Here is a 14,645-nt window from a genome sequence, read left to right on the forward strand (position 1 = left end):
TATATCAAACTTTATAGAGAAAACTAAAGTTAATGTGGTACGGTCTATGCTTTCAATATTATCCAATAAATTTGAGAAAAAAGTTAAGAGTGGGTGAGTCACATTGTACTGTTTACATAGATGAGAGTTTAAAAATAAAGTTGTTCCGTCGCGTTTGTACATGCACGTAGAGCCGTCGCAGTTAGTCTCGGTTTGTTTTATCTCACCCTTAATACTTTCTTCTCACCAACAGGCCTGTGGCCTAGACCTGTCAATGGATTGAATTCTGATCCGAATCCGATTCGATTATCCGGATATGAATTGAATAAAATATCCAATAACCCGATAACGATCCGAATCCGATAACCCGTTAACTTAACAAATCAAATATAAATTAGGCTGATCTGATCTGTTAATAATCCAATCCGATTACAATAATATATATTTATATATATATATATATATATCAACACCAGATTTGTACTAGATGTAACGACAAAAAAGGAATCACTTCAGGTACAACATTAGGGTGTTCTGACCCATAGAGTAATAAATCTTATAGTACCTATCACTTATTCAATTGATACCAGACACGAGAGAGAAAATTCGTATTTGGCTTGAAGACTTGAGACAAACAATGAGTGAAAGCAGTGTGATAGTCTGATAGATCGATGGCAAGAAGGAAAAAGGAAGAGCTAGCTATCGATTGTCTAACCTTGCGGAGTAGTTTATTCTATTTTTCTCTTTTATTTTTTCAATTGCAAACCCTAATTTTTCATCTTTCAAAGCAATTCCCCCGCTCAGATCCAACAAGGAATCACGAGGCCAAGAAGCTCAGATCATGCATTATATTTAGTAAGGTGTTATTTACTCATTTTGTAATTCTTTGTTCCATAAACTAAATTATCTTCTCTTTTCTTACCCTAATACTGGATCAATGTGCTTAATCTCTATATCTAAATTGCAAAAGGGTATAACTGATAATCGGATCGAACTTATCGGATCGGACATCCGATAGAGTGGATACCAGATATGGATTGACTAGAATCCGTCAGATTATCGAATTAGATCGGATCGCTTAATATACTTATCAGATTCGAATCGGATTGACTCTGATCCAGTCCAGATCTGATTCGTTGACGGGTTTACTTTGGCCTAGTGGCCTAGTGATACAAGGCTCCTACTTCCCAAATGAAGGTTAGTGGAGACCGTATGTGTGAGTACCAACTAAAAAATAAAATAAATAAATAAATAAAACCTTTCTTCTCATCCAATCAACTTCTGAAAAAATTAATAGAAGAAATTTCACCTGGGCATCCACTGACTCCGCCTCTGTACACACTCTCAGTGGTCAACAGCTATATTATAGTGGTTGCTGCAAACAGCCTTTTCAGTGTGTGTTAAATGAGTTGGTGTTATAAAGATGAAAATAACTTACTCTCTCACCCATAGTTTGAGATATTCTATTTCATAGTACAAGATTTCTTTTTTTGAAAAAATTGTCAATATAGCTCTTTATGAGTTCGTGCCCAATTGGTATTGCTGTTGTAATGATAAAAACGTTTTTGTGAATAGAACTGTCATAAAAATGCTGTTAGTAAAAACATGTTAAGTGTTTAGTGATGCATTATATAAAGTACTTTTTATACTAGTATTGCTTAAAACATTTTTATTAATAATTTTATTGTATTACCTATACAATAATAAAACTGTGCATTAGCCAAATACAATTTCATTCTCTTAAATCAATGGTTCGAAAAATACTTTTATACACTTTTATAGAGAATTCTTAACAAATAAATAAATACAAAATCTTCAAATACTAAGTATGTCTTTGAAAAATCCAAGTTATATATATATATATATATATATATATATATATAATATGTAGGATATGTGTTATTCGATGATAAAGTCTCAACTAAATACTTTTAATTACTTTTAAAAATGAGAAGATTATATTGTAAAAAAAAATTAAATACAAAAAACTCTACTCGAACACAAACGCTCATATTTCCAACCTTATCAACTCGCATTTTTTCATTTTTCATTTTTCAAATTCAACGTACTTTTACAGGCTACAAACATAATCCCAAACAGGCTAGTGTACAGGGGTATTTGAAAGTTGTAATTTCTTGTTGAGAAAGGGCAAGTGTGTAATTTCAATTTTTATTTAGACGGTTTAAATTGTAAATTGCATTTTCCTGGTAAGCAATTATATAATGACACTTGACACCAAATGTCCCGTCCTTGCTACATATTCTCTGCCGCACAGTACCATTATCACGTTATGTATTAGCTGCATATTCTCCCCCACGCAATGGCACCGTGGCACGCGCGACTTTATTATTCAAACAAATTTATATATATATTTTTTTAACTCAAACAATTGAAGACATAAAAATTTAATTATAACTGATTAAAAAGAAGAAAAATAAAATAAAAAAACAAAGAGAAAAATGATAGATTCATGCCTTCAGTGTTCTAATGTTTATTAGTGATTTTAGTGTATCAAGCAAGAACTGAACCTTTTTGCCATTGATAGATCAGAAGAAATTAAAAAGTTATATAAGTAACACACCCCCACACAGCAATAAATAAGTAATATAACTAAAGCATATTCCCACACTTCCCCATACCCCAAATCTCTTCTCAGTCCTCCCTTCTGGTCACTACCATCCATTTTTCTCGTCTTCCATACGCCCCGTCTGCCTCCTGAAGTCCAACCAAAGAAAATTAAAACCAAACACAAATTAAAATTTAATCACACAAAATTTAACGGTTAATGCATTATTGTTCATACAGAAGGTGTCCACGAAACGTGCGTTCCTCCTTACTGTGCCACCCTGCACTACTCCCCACGCCTCGTCGGCGTTGTTGTGGGGTGGGGTGGGGTGGGGTGGGAGGAGGATCTTCCTCATCCAACTCCGGTGAGAAACAACACATGGTTCGCTAATTCAGTCAACGGTAAAATCCATAAATCTAAATCCAAATTCAACAATTTCATCCAGCGGTTCAGAATGAACCGAACAGGTGCGTCTGCGGCTGCGGCGACAGCGAGGGCGGCGGGGACGTCCTAATGACTGTAAGAAAAAAATATAGTTAGTTCACGATAGTGATTAGCTATACTCCATTATCACGTACTGGTGTATACGTATTAGCTGCATATTCTCTCCCACGCACTGGCGCGCGACTTTATTATTCAAACAAATTTATTATTATTATTTTTTTAACTCAAACAATTGAAGACATAAAAATTTAATGATAACAAATTAAAAAGAAGAAAAACAAAATACAAAAACAAAGAGAAAAATGATAGATTCATGCCTTCATTGTTCTAATGTTTTATTAAGAACATTAGTTGTATTCCTAAGCTCTAAGAAAGAGAACACTCACAAAAAAAAAAAAAATCTCATTATTGAAGCTAAATGCTCAGGGCTCAAAAATTTTGTAGCAATAATATAATATTGGGTGCAAATCATTACATCCATAAGTGGAGTCTGTAAAGAAATTCATAAAGAGATAAAAGTCGAAAATTGGGTGGAAACATAGAGGGAAAAGAAATTCAGATGAAAAGCAAGGGAATCAAAAGAAAATAAATGAAGCCCAGAAGACTAGTTTCCACTAACAGCACACAAGTTCATAATGCAATCAGTAACTACTACTTCAGTAAAGGAGTTCCAACCAGAACATTAATTGTATCTCACAAAATTTTAACATAAATTTAAGTAGACATTTTATGAGCAATAAATTCTAATTAAACAAAAAAAAAAATTTATTATATACCTTTACCGATACTGCTCATTCCAATTATTTTCCTCTCACAAGATATAAATCTAATCTGCATTCAAAAAAAACTTCGTCACATAAAAATTTCAGAGCTCACAAATAAATAATCATAAATAAGACAGACTTGAAATACAAAACTTATCAAGGAATACAAATAAGAGATCAACCAATGTACAATAAATGTTAAAGAACCCATTATAAAGAGAGCAAATGCTTGTAATATGGAGTTGTAATAATGTAATAAAATGATTCGAAATAAAAATAAAAATGACTGTAAATAGAATGAGAGAAAAGATACTTACCGGGTCTACCAGATGAAAAGCAGAGAGAGCAAATGAATGCTTGAACAAGTGAACCATGAGGGCATGGAGAGAGATTGAGAATTTTAGAGAGAGAAAATGTGGTAGTGGTGGGTGGGTTTTGTTAATGGGCCTTACCTCCAAATTTTAGAGAGAGAAAGATAATGTGTGAGAGGAAACGGAGAGACAGGTGGAAATACACCGCCGGCGAAGCTGATCGGAATAGACAATCGGAGAGAATACAAACCGGCACCGAGAGATCTGTTCAGAACACAAGGGCATCGGCGAGGCAGGTAGAAAGTTGTGGTCTTTGCTCAAATCTGTGGAGAAGAAACAGAGACAGCTCCTTTCTTTGCTTTACCACCAGTCTTCATTTCCTTGCACCAACCGACGAGAGAGAGGAAAAGGGCAAACAACGGACTTTCTCTAGAAACGAACATATCCATCCATCATATATGGGGTGTGCTTTCTTATTCTTCCGTTGGATTTGGAACTAATCGACGGCTGTGGACGGGTAGATTGGTGATCCGTGTGCTCTGAAATGAACCAATCAGATGAGAGGATGTGAAAAATCATTGAAAATAATGACCCTCCAAAAATGCATTATATGAAGTGTAGTGTACTAGCTCCATTTATTTATTTATTTTCCAATATTAAAAAATAGTGAATAAAGATTGTGATTACAAATACATCATTAAAGTAAGGGTTAAATGCTTGGATACCGGCAAGTTTGCCTTTATTATTTACATATTAAAGTAGTGGAAAAACTAAGCCTAAACCATTACGTTTGGTTAATTTTGCGTGATACCTCTTTAGTTATTGAATAGTTATAAAAGTCAAAAGTCAACTAACTAAAAAAATATAATCTATAAAATAATAAAATAAGATAAAGTTTAGATAGTTATTTTGAAACTTAAATAAAAATATATTTATGACACGTATAGTTAAGCGGGTGTAAACAGATTACACAGGTTGAACTCCTCAACTCAAACATGACGCGATTAATTTAGTTCTCCAGCAAGTGTGGAGAAGGAAAAAAAAAAAATTAGTGTTCTTCAGCAAGCATGGAGAAGAAGAAAAAATATATATACATATTTTTTGGTGTTCTTCATCAAGTGTGAAAAAAAAAAATTCATACCAATTATTTGTTCTAATAGATGTCGCAATTTAACACAATCTTCAGAGGTTATAATCTTACAAGTCCTTCAGAGCCGATTGAAATTGATTTCAAACCCTATGACTTAGGTGATATATATAGGTAAGGAATTTGTATAAATTGGAAAGTAAAAAATCTAATTAAAAAAAAAAAAAAAAAGTTGGATACTTCAAGTCCCACTTGAAAAAGGAGACAAGTTCTGTTGAGCGTGGGACTCGAAGTGGGGGCAATTTGTAGACATTAAAATTTTAGTGGGTTTTAATTTTGACAAATGGATCCATTAATTAATTAAGTTATTTAATTGGACCGAGGCTGGTCCACTTAAATTATTTAATTAGCCCAGCCTAGATGATTAAATGGAAAGATAATTATTCCTAATAAAATATATTTGGAATAATTATTTTTAAGGATAATTATCATAATATAACCGGCCCAGCCCAGTTATGATATTTTTCTTATCAGAAAGGACACGTGTCATCATCCTATGGATCCGAGAAGCTTATAAATAGAAGCCTGGAGGAAGGGAGAAGGAGGACAGAAATCCAGAGTCCAGAAATCTAGAAATTCAGAAATTCAAGAGACACAAATTCAGAGTCTAAAAATCCAGAGACTCAGAAATCCAGAAGGTCCTGAGGGCAAACCTAAAAGCGAAGAATACCATGTACCATGCACATCCAAAATCGTGCCGTTCTTCACCAAATTCGACAAATCCTCTCTGAAGATAAAGCACAACAAGCACATCCAAAGACGTGCCGTTCTTCCTCAAATTCAACAAAGGACACAAATTCAGAAGTCCAGAAATTCAGACACAAAGTCAGAATTCAGAAGTCCAGAAATTCAGACACAAATTCAAAATTCAGAAGTCCAGAAATCCAGAGACTCAGAAGACACAAATTCAGAATCCAAACCCAAAAGCGAAGAACATCAAGCAATCCAACGACGTGTCGTTCTTCATTAAATTCCACGTTAATTAATTAATTTTAAACCAACAAAGTAATTAAGAACAATAAAGCTGTACAAAATCTAAAAAGTAATGTTACATATAAACATAACTCAATTCAACATATCATTTATGTTATTATTTGAAATTAAAAGTGGTAATGTTTCATTTTACAAATGGTTATATTAGGCATTCATTATATAGCCCAAAATCCTAACCCAGTAATGTAAACTGCTACAATAAATTGGTTTCTGTAAGTCTGTTTACATTTCATAGTTCTTATTATTGTCATTCTTAGTATTCTTATTATACTACGACCCTATTACTATTTTGTATATAGGTCCGATAAGGTGGTAGCCAAAATCGAGGACTTCATCGTCAACAAGGTGGTAAGCCCAAATTCCCTCGAATAACCACGAGGGCTCGCCTTGTTGGGATGGCCGGAAGTCGGAAGATTCCGGCGAGAGCAGCAAGACTTCTACGGCAAAAGATCGGAGAGGATGTTACAAAAGAAGGTGAACAGTTATTTCTTTTGATTCATTAAATTCCACGGTGATCAACAACAAGCACATCGAACGACGTACCGTTCTTCATCAAATTCCACGGTGATTCAAGAATGAGCTCGTGCAGCCCTTGGATCCAACGAACTAAAGGAGATCGAATCAGATGACTGTCTTATTTGTAAAGAATATTATTATAGAGGATTGTACTCAAATTTTTTAAATTAATAAATTATTATTTGCTCCATATTTTGTTTCTATTTGCAGACTTACAAAATTTGTGTGTACAGTGTCGTGTTAACGAATTGTGTCAAACTTTTACCACCCTAGGCGTGGCCACCTTCCTAGCTTTAGAGAGCGCTCTCATGCTCTCAATTTGAATTACGTTCTTCCATTAACGGCTAATCTTGCCGTTAATGGTGGTTAACTGGTTACCATCTTGTTTTAGTTTGGGCTTGTCCCTAGGTTGGGCTTTGCCCTTGTTTGCCTAAGGCATGTAATCTTCATTTTTTCAGGCCTAAGGCCATCCATTGTATATCCTAATCCTAATACTTATCTATGGATGTTGCTTAAAGTTTCGATAAAAACAAATATATAAAAAATATATATATATATTTGCAAAAAGTGTCAGACCATACCGCTTTTATTGAATACAATGTCTCTATGACATTGCCAAAAAAATTGGGTTGAAAGAATTACACATAAAAATGAAAAAGGCATAAAATTGATTGCCAATATCTTTCGAGATTTGGCTTTGCTGATGAGCAGGGAAGAGAAAGACAAAAGTGGAGTGATGGTTAACTTGTAACTCAATGGAGGCTCACAGTAGCTGGAGTTGGTTAAAGTGAGCTGGTGTGGTTAGATTACAACTGGAGATGGACCTTTACAGCACTTGTAGCAGTAAAAAGTATTCGTACATGCAAAATAGAGCTTGGTGAGTAATTAATACAGATAGAGTAATTATTTATAAAATCAACAATGAAGATAATTTCTTGTCAGAAAAATTTTAAAAAAAAAATAGAAAAGAGATAAACAATTTTTAATCAAAATACGTATATAGCACACAAATAAACAAATACGAGTAGAAACAAAGGTCAAATTGAAATACGTGTAAATAATTTCAACAAAAATTCACCGACTTCAAATAAACAGGTTAACTTGAATTATCATTTAATTTCAAAATTTTTATTCAATTCAAGTTCTCTAAACATGATCCATATAAATTTAAAAAATGATTAGGGCAAATTGCATAAAACCCTCATCTCCTTTCAATTTTTTGCAGGAAACCCCCTTCCATTTTTTGTTTTTTATTCACATAAAACCACCCCAACTTCTTTGTTTGTTGCAACACTATCCCTTAATGACCAAAATGTCCCTTAATAATATATATCTATAAGAAAATGGTGCCCCTAATCTAAGATTAAAATTAATATAAATAACTCATTCAACATGGTTTTATTAAAAATTATTTTCAAAAAATAAAAATTAATTTGTGCATCTATAAAAATTAAAAAAAAAAAATACCTTGGATTTTTAAATTTTTCTTAATTTTTTTTTCTTTTCAAAATAAAAAAGGAAAAGAAAACTTAAAATGAAAATTATTTTAAAGAGAACCTAAATTTTCTTAAATTTATATTAAGAGGCATTTTTATCATTATTACATCACTTTTATGGTGTGTAATTTTCAAAAAAAAAATAGTAATTTTCGGAGGCCAAAAGTAATATTTCATGGATATATTACTAAAAATAAATAAATTATAAGATTATATTACTAAAAAAAAAAATTAGGAGGGCGGGGGGAAATTAGCCCCACTGACTTCCATGTAACTCCGTCTCTGCCCGTGCTCCACCCATCATCACATATTTGTAGTTTTTTGGTTTTTTCTTTCAGAAATCAATACAGGGTCCTTAATTAGCAGAGAGCAGGTTCTGAAACAGGGGATGGGGTCCATTCTAGGGATGACATATAATCGTTTATAAGGTATATCTGCATTTGTAGTTTATTTTTTTTTTATTTTTTTATTTTTTTTAATACTTGCTTAAAATTCCAAAAAAAAAAAAAAAAAAAAAAATCTGAGAGGGTGTATTTTGTAAATTTACAAAAAAAACACACAATAAAAAATTAAAAATAAAATAAGGAGAAAGAAAGAAAAAAAAAAAGTCAGGGAGCAACTGCCCCAACTTAGCTGCCTCCGTCCCTGAGTTACATTCATCCCGTCTTTAGCTGCCTCGTCTCTAAGTTGCATCTACCGACAGTAATAAGGAAGGGAATATATAGAGAGATTAAAGAGGGAGATTTGGGTAAATAGCAATGGCAAAATTCGATACCATTGTCAACATGACTGAAAATGAAATGAAATTAATTGTGTTTGTGTCGAACTTAATCATGTTGGCATCGTAATCGTTTCATCTCATTTAACCCATTAAATTTTGTTCTTTGTGTACCAACTCCTAATCAAATTGTTCGGTATTCAGAAGTGAATGAATTTTTATACTAACAACCGTCAAGTTGGCTTATTAGTAAATCGAGTGTTTTGGAGCCCAACCCATTTAATTAATTGTATCACCTCAACCTGATCAACTTGTACATTTTTTTTAACCCAATAACCATGGACTATAAAAATATATTTTTTCAATATAAATCCAATATATATGGGTAAAGTACAAAAAACATATTTGTAGTTTGAAAAGTGTGCAAATAACACCCATCCTTCATGTTCAAATTACACCTCTGTATTATGAAAAATGAGTAAATAAGAACTTATTGTCAATTAAATACAGTGAGATCCGCAAAAGTAAAAAAATGCCCCTCAAAATTCTCTTTACAAAAATAATAAAAGATGAGTAGAAGTAGAAATTACTTAAAAGGGCTTACACAAAATTAGAGAGTAAAATCAAATGTAATATAATGTAAATTTTTTTTTTTTTTTTTTTTTTTCCTAGTTAGTACTTACACACACACGTCTTTTCTGAGACTTAAACCCCTGACCTCCTTTTGAGAAGTAAGAGGCCGAATGAATAATATATATATATATATATATATATATATATATATATATATATTTATTTATATTTAAATCAAATAAATAATTTTTATTGTTATCTTTATTTAAAAAATCAAACGAAATATAATATATATATATGAAGTCAAGTGCCAAATCATATTCCTATGAATAATTACTGAATAATAATATAAATAAATATAAAAATATTATATGTTTTTAATAAACTATTTTATTTTATACAAATGACAAACCCTTAATGCTTGACCAAATATCATTTAGGAAAAAAAAAAATGCTTGACCAAATATTTCATTCTTAAAAGAATATATAATGGGTATAGACATTTAGGTATATATGTCTTATTTTTATTGATATTTAATTTTATTCGTTTTTTGATAAATTAATATTTAATTATTTAATCACATGAATATAAAAAAATAAATTACTAGCATGATATGTAAGTCACTTTTATGTTTTTGAAAATATTATTATTTCTATAAAACAAATATTATTCTATATACTACGTATATTGAAAGGTATATTGAAAGGGAGGGTGTTGTGTCTTCACTCTTCATGTTGGAGGTGGTTGTAATCAATCACTCTGCTCAACAACTCAGCAAGAGCAACTGCAATGCTCTCTCATTTGGGCCTTTTAAATTCAAAATATGAGAGTTGGATAAAACAAGACCTCTCCAATGGGCTCTTATTTAAGCTCTCAAAATTTGAGATTCTTAAATTTCTTTTCATATATAGCAGCTGCCAAATTTTTTTGGCAAGTCTCTCATTTTTCCAAACAGTGCCGTTTCTCACCAGTCATCACCCACTCGCATCTCTATATGTATATTATATATTATAATATTTAATATACATATATATTATATATAAATTTTCGAAAAAAAATTATATAAAAAATTAATTCACAAATAGTGGTAAAAAAAATTATAAAAAATTTATTATTATTATTATTTTTAATCCTTTTTTGACTAGATATTTTAGATTTGTACTTATTTTTAATTAGGTTTAATTTTAGTTTCCTTCTAATGTCTATAACTTGACTTAAAATGTGTATAATATTAATATTACTGATGCAAATATGAATGTTAGGAATGGTAGTTGAAAAAGAATAGTGGTTGTGTTAAAAAATAGCATTTTGCGTGAAATGTACCATTAGAGTAGAATTGCTAAAATGTAACATTTTGGTACTGTAGCACCTGTCAAAATATAGATTTGGCATGCGAAAATAGGTTTTAACATTGGAGATACTCTAATCAATGATTCAATTATGGCTTTCGCATTGCTTCGCCGCAATGGAACTGGAACATCATTGTCTAGGAAACCTTACCTAGACTAGAACTGTTTTATAAGGCCTTATGGGCTTGTTAAACTTAAGGCCTTATGGGCTTGTTAAACTTATGGCCTGGGCCATTGTTTGAGGCTTAGGCCGGTTGTAAATTCTTTTTCTATCTATACAATATGTTTACTGTCCCATAAAATAAAAATAAAATTAAAAAGGTAAAAATATTGTTAGCATGAAAATCTTCTATTTTACATGGCTATGGTATGTTTATCTCTGTTTTGTTTCATATAATAACATGCACGTACAACATTCAAATAAGAAAATTATAAGGTAAACACAGAAAACACCTATATATATATTGTGATACCCCTCGATTCTAGAGCCACGGGTGATCAAGTCCGAGCACAGATTCGAGGGATATCAGACAATTAATATGTAAACAAGCAGGAATAAAATTTGAATTAAGAATAAAATAACAAAACACTGAAAGAATTCTAAAATAAAAATCCTCAACTTAAAATAATAAATTAATAACATTTAAATCCTTCAAATCTGTACAACTCGGGAATCCATCTAGTGGACCCCTAAAAATTCCAACTGGTAAAACATTTACAGAATTAAAATCCAAAACCAAAATAAGAAAGAAAATCCTATGTAGTCGGAAGAGTGAGTGACTGTATCTGCATCACCACGATCAAACCCTAAGCCTGGTACTCACGAACACCTGAAAAATAAAGGTGGGTCAGGCCCACATGCAAGTTCCATTCTACTACAATCCGTACATAAACCCGATACGCAGATACATCCTAGATAGCTCGACAATATCTACAATAGTCCATAGATATATAAATACACACTATAGGATGCTCACTAGCCTATAACATAGTTCAGCCTGGGTAGAAGGTGACATATAAAACACGCTTTTCAGCGGCCAAGTACCTAGACCTACCAGGGAACATTAGCTATATCTAGCTACTCAACATTTGCAATATACGCACCCTAACCGTGATCAAGAGACTCAAGCTCGTATCACGGTACCATAAATATATATATAAATTCTTTCCTAATGCAAAAAAATAAAACAAACATCCGTTATGTCGTTCAACTGTTTTAGTTGACAGGACATGCATCCATGTAGGATTTAACTATTTTATTTAATACATTCCGTATATATGAAGAGGTAGGACTTAGCTTTTTGATCTAATCCATCCCTGATATGTCACCGTCCCATACCGGTACATATAATGCAAATGATCCACCAGTGATGTACATTCAAATGAACATCAAATATATCCAGAAACCAGCATAATAGAAAACATATATTATTAAAATCTCATCATGCATCCAGTATATGATTATAATCATAAAACCTCCATTTAAATTGCTAAAGCGTAATCAACAATTTAAATCATCCATATCCACATAATTGAATGAACAGTAATTTTAGCAGTTCCTCAATTAACCTATATAGCATGACATAATAATATTCAGAATTTTAACCTGAACATATTACATTAAATTTCATGACGTCTAATTCATCCTCCAATAATCCCAGAGTATAACATAATGATACACAGAAAATATGAGCTGAGCACATTATATGAAATTCCAGACCAGTCCATTTAGATCACTAAATCCAAACTGGCAACAAAAGTTTCTACAACTCCCGACAGCATGCAACTCAACATCTAAAGTTCATGTGGTCAATAACCATATCCTAAACCAATATTTTTGGTCTTTATTAAGTTATATACATCCGTTATATAACATTAAATAAGAAATTTCACAGTTCGTTTAGGTTGCTAAACAAATTAACAACTTCATCCTTCCTCCTTCTTTAACAGTATGTATAATCACGTGTTTATTTTTCATGATCCACCTTTTAAGGTTAGCACACTAGCTTATACTAACTGGTTTCAAGCTTCAATAGGTTAATTTTAAACCTTTAAAACCTCCCACAACTTTCCCAAAATCACATCCAAGTCCCTGAAACCCAGAAAACCGCCTGAAAACACCCGTAGGTGTTAACAACCAGGGGAGCCGGCTCTGGAAACCCTTGGAGCCGGCTCCTAAGCTTCTAGAGCCAGCTCTTCCTCATGAAGAGCCGGCTCTCTCTTCATGGGAGCCGGCTCCCATCATTAGGGAGCCGGCTCTCTCCCTGAGAGCCGTCTCTGCTTGCCTCTGCTTCGTCCGTTCACCCCCTTCACTTCCGACGAAGGTTCCAGTCACTGTCCCAATTGTTTTTAAACTTCTTAGGGTCTAATTTAAATCTAAACAATACTAGAAACTCCTCACATTCCATTAGGAAAATAATTTACAGAAGTTTAATACATAATCCAAAACAGTTTATGCACGAACCGATTTCAGTTATTTAAAACCGGCAAAATTCCAAGTCTCTGTCTGAATTGTTTTTTTAAACTTCTTAGGTTCTACTTTAGATCCAAACAGTCCTAGAAACTCTTTAAAATCCCTTATGAATTTTTTTGACAAAAGCTTAGCCACAATCGAAATAGTTACAGTTTAAACAAAGGCATACTACAGATTACAATTTGATTTAATCATGCATAACACATCCGTTTTAATGTTTAATTAACTTCCTGTAGACCATTTAGAATGCACAGAACACAAGTTTACAGGAGAGGAATAGACTGAAACTTGCCTTAAGATTCCGGTTTGAAACCTTCATCGCTGTTGCTAAATTCTGCAACGAACTGTAGACTACCTGCAACTCTCCCACTGTTCCAGTTTTATTCCACAAGCCATCGACTCTTTCTTCCTTGATCCCACCTTCAATCCATGGATGTAATCCTAATTGATTCTCTCAATTTCCCTCTGTTTTTCTTTCTCAAGAAACCTCTCTGTTTTTCCTCTCATGAACCCTTACGTGAATTGAGTTTTAATTTCCTCACCCTAGCAAACATATAAGATTTATATATATACGTCCCAACCTTAAGTCAAATTATATAACCGTATATTTATAAGATTTACGTAAAACCTAATTTAAGTCGGCGACTACACGAAAATAAAACCCTAAATCTAAACCATAAATACAACACACCTAAATTATATAAGTTACCAAAAACTACACGTCAATTAAGTCACTAATAATCAAAACTTTAAATTAACCAATAATTAAATTAAAAACAATTACAATGAATTTAAACAAACACAATTATCAATTAAGCAAATAAAAACCCTTAAACACATAGCCAGATAAATCATATTTAAATGCACATAAATCAACTAATCAATAAATCAATAAAATACACATAAAATAAATAAAGAAATTCCAGTTATATCCTTTTAAAAATTAGGGGTATTACATATATATATTTATATATATTTATAGTGTGTATTAAACTTTTTATGTACAAAAAACACCTTTAACATTTTAATTTGTGCAAATAAATTTCTCCTGATACATTTATGCATTTATAAATACATTTTACATATTATTTAAAAATAATTATTTTTTAAAATGACGAAAATGTTCATTTAGCACATGAAGGGTGTGATACGCACTGTAACCATACTATATTGGTGTTTTTTGCACTTAACCCTATATACTATTATTGTATAGAATCTTTTGATCTTAACAATTATGTTTAATTGAGATCGTAATTTAATCGCGATTTAAATAGTCTAATGACAGTATGTGATTGAATAACCATTTGTTAATTTT

At 32.0% G+C, this 14,645-nt stretch overlaps 1 protein-coding gene across 3 annotated transcripts; it reads right to left on the reverse strand.

The window, feature by feature from the left end:
• Positions 1-2,242: 2,242 nt before the first annotated feature.
• LOC132266770 (uncharacterized) lies at positions 2,243-4,478 on the reverse strand. 3 transcript variants are annotated; one of them, XR_009468713.1, is made up of 4 exons: positions 4,071-4,478; positions 3,766-3,820; positions 2,783-3,062; positions 2,245-2,694 (listed from the first exon to the last, which is right to left on the reverse strand). XR_009468713.1 is itself a non-coding variant. In XM_059767755.1 (3 exons), the coding sequence occupies exons 1-3, from the start codon at positions 4,125-4,127 to the stop codon at positions 2,483-2,485; spliced, it is 324 nt and encodes a 107-aa protein (XP_059623738.1). In that variant the 5' UTR covers positions 4,128-4,478; the 3' UTR covers positions 2,247-2,482. The 3 variants fall into 3 exon arrangements, 1 of the variants encoding a protein (XP_059623738.1); XR_009468712.1 differs by having other exon boundaries at positions 2,243-3,062; XM_059767755.1 differs by lacking the exon at positions 2,783-3,062 and having other exon boundaries at positions 2,247-2,694.
• Positions 4,479-14,645: the final 10,167 nt, after the last annotated feature.

Source organism: Cornus florida, unplaced genomic scaffold (assembly GCF_030987335.1).
Source record: "Cornus florida cultivar Cherokee Brave unplaced genomic scaffold, ASM3098733v1 CherokeeBrave_3.0.0_Hap2_Chr07, whole genome shotgun sequence".
Classification (NCBI taxonomy): Eukaryota; Viridiplantae; Streptophyta; class Magnoliopsida; order Cornales; family Cornaceae; genus Cornus; species Cornus florida.

What these genes read in the sequence shown, in the direction of transcription:
- LOC132266770 (XM_059767755.1), bottom strand. Translation starts at nt 4,127, where the DNA reads ATGGTTCACTTGTTCAAGCATTCATTTGCTCTCTCTGCTTTTCATCTG. An exon ending in CTTTTCATCTGGTAGACCCG is followed by an intron (nt 3,821 to 4,070) that starts GTAAGTATCTTT and finishes TTTTGAATGCAG; the next exon opens with ATTAGATTTATATCTTGTGA. An exon ending in AATGAGCAGTATCGGTAAAG is followed by an intron (nt 2,695 to 3,765) that starts GTATATAATAAA and finishes GTTGGACTTCAG; the next exon opens with GAGGCAGACGGGGCGTATGG.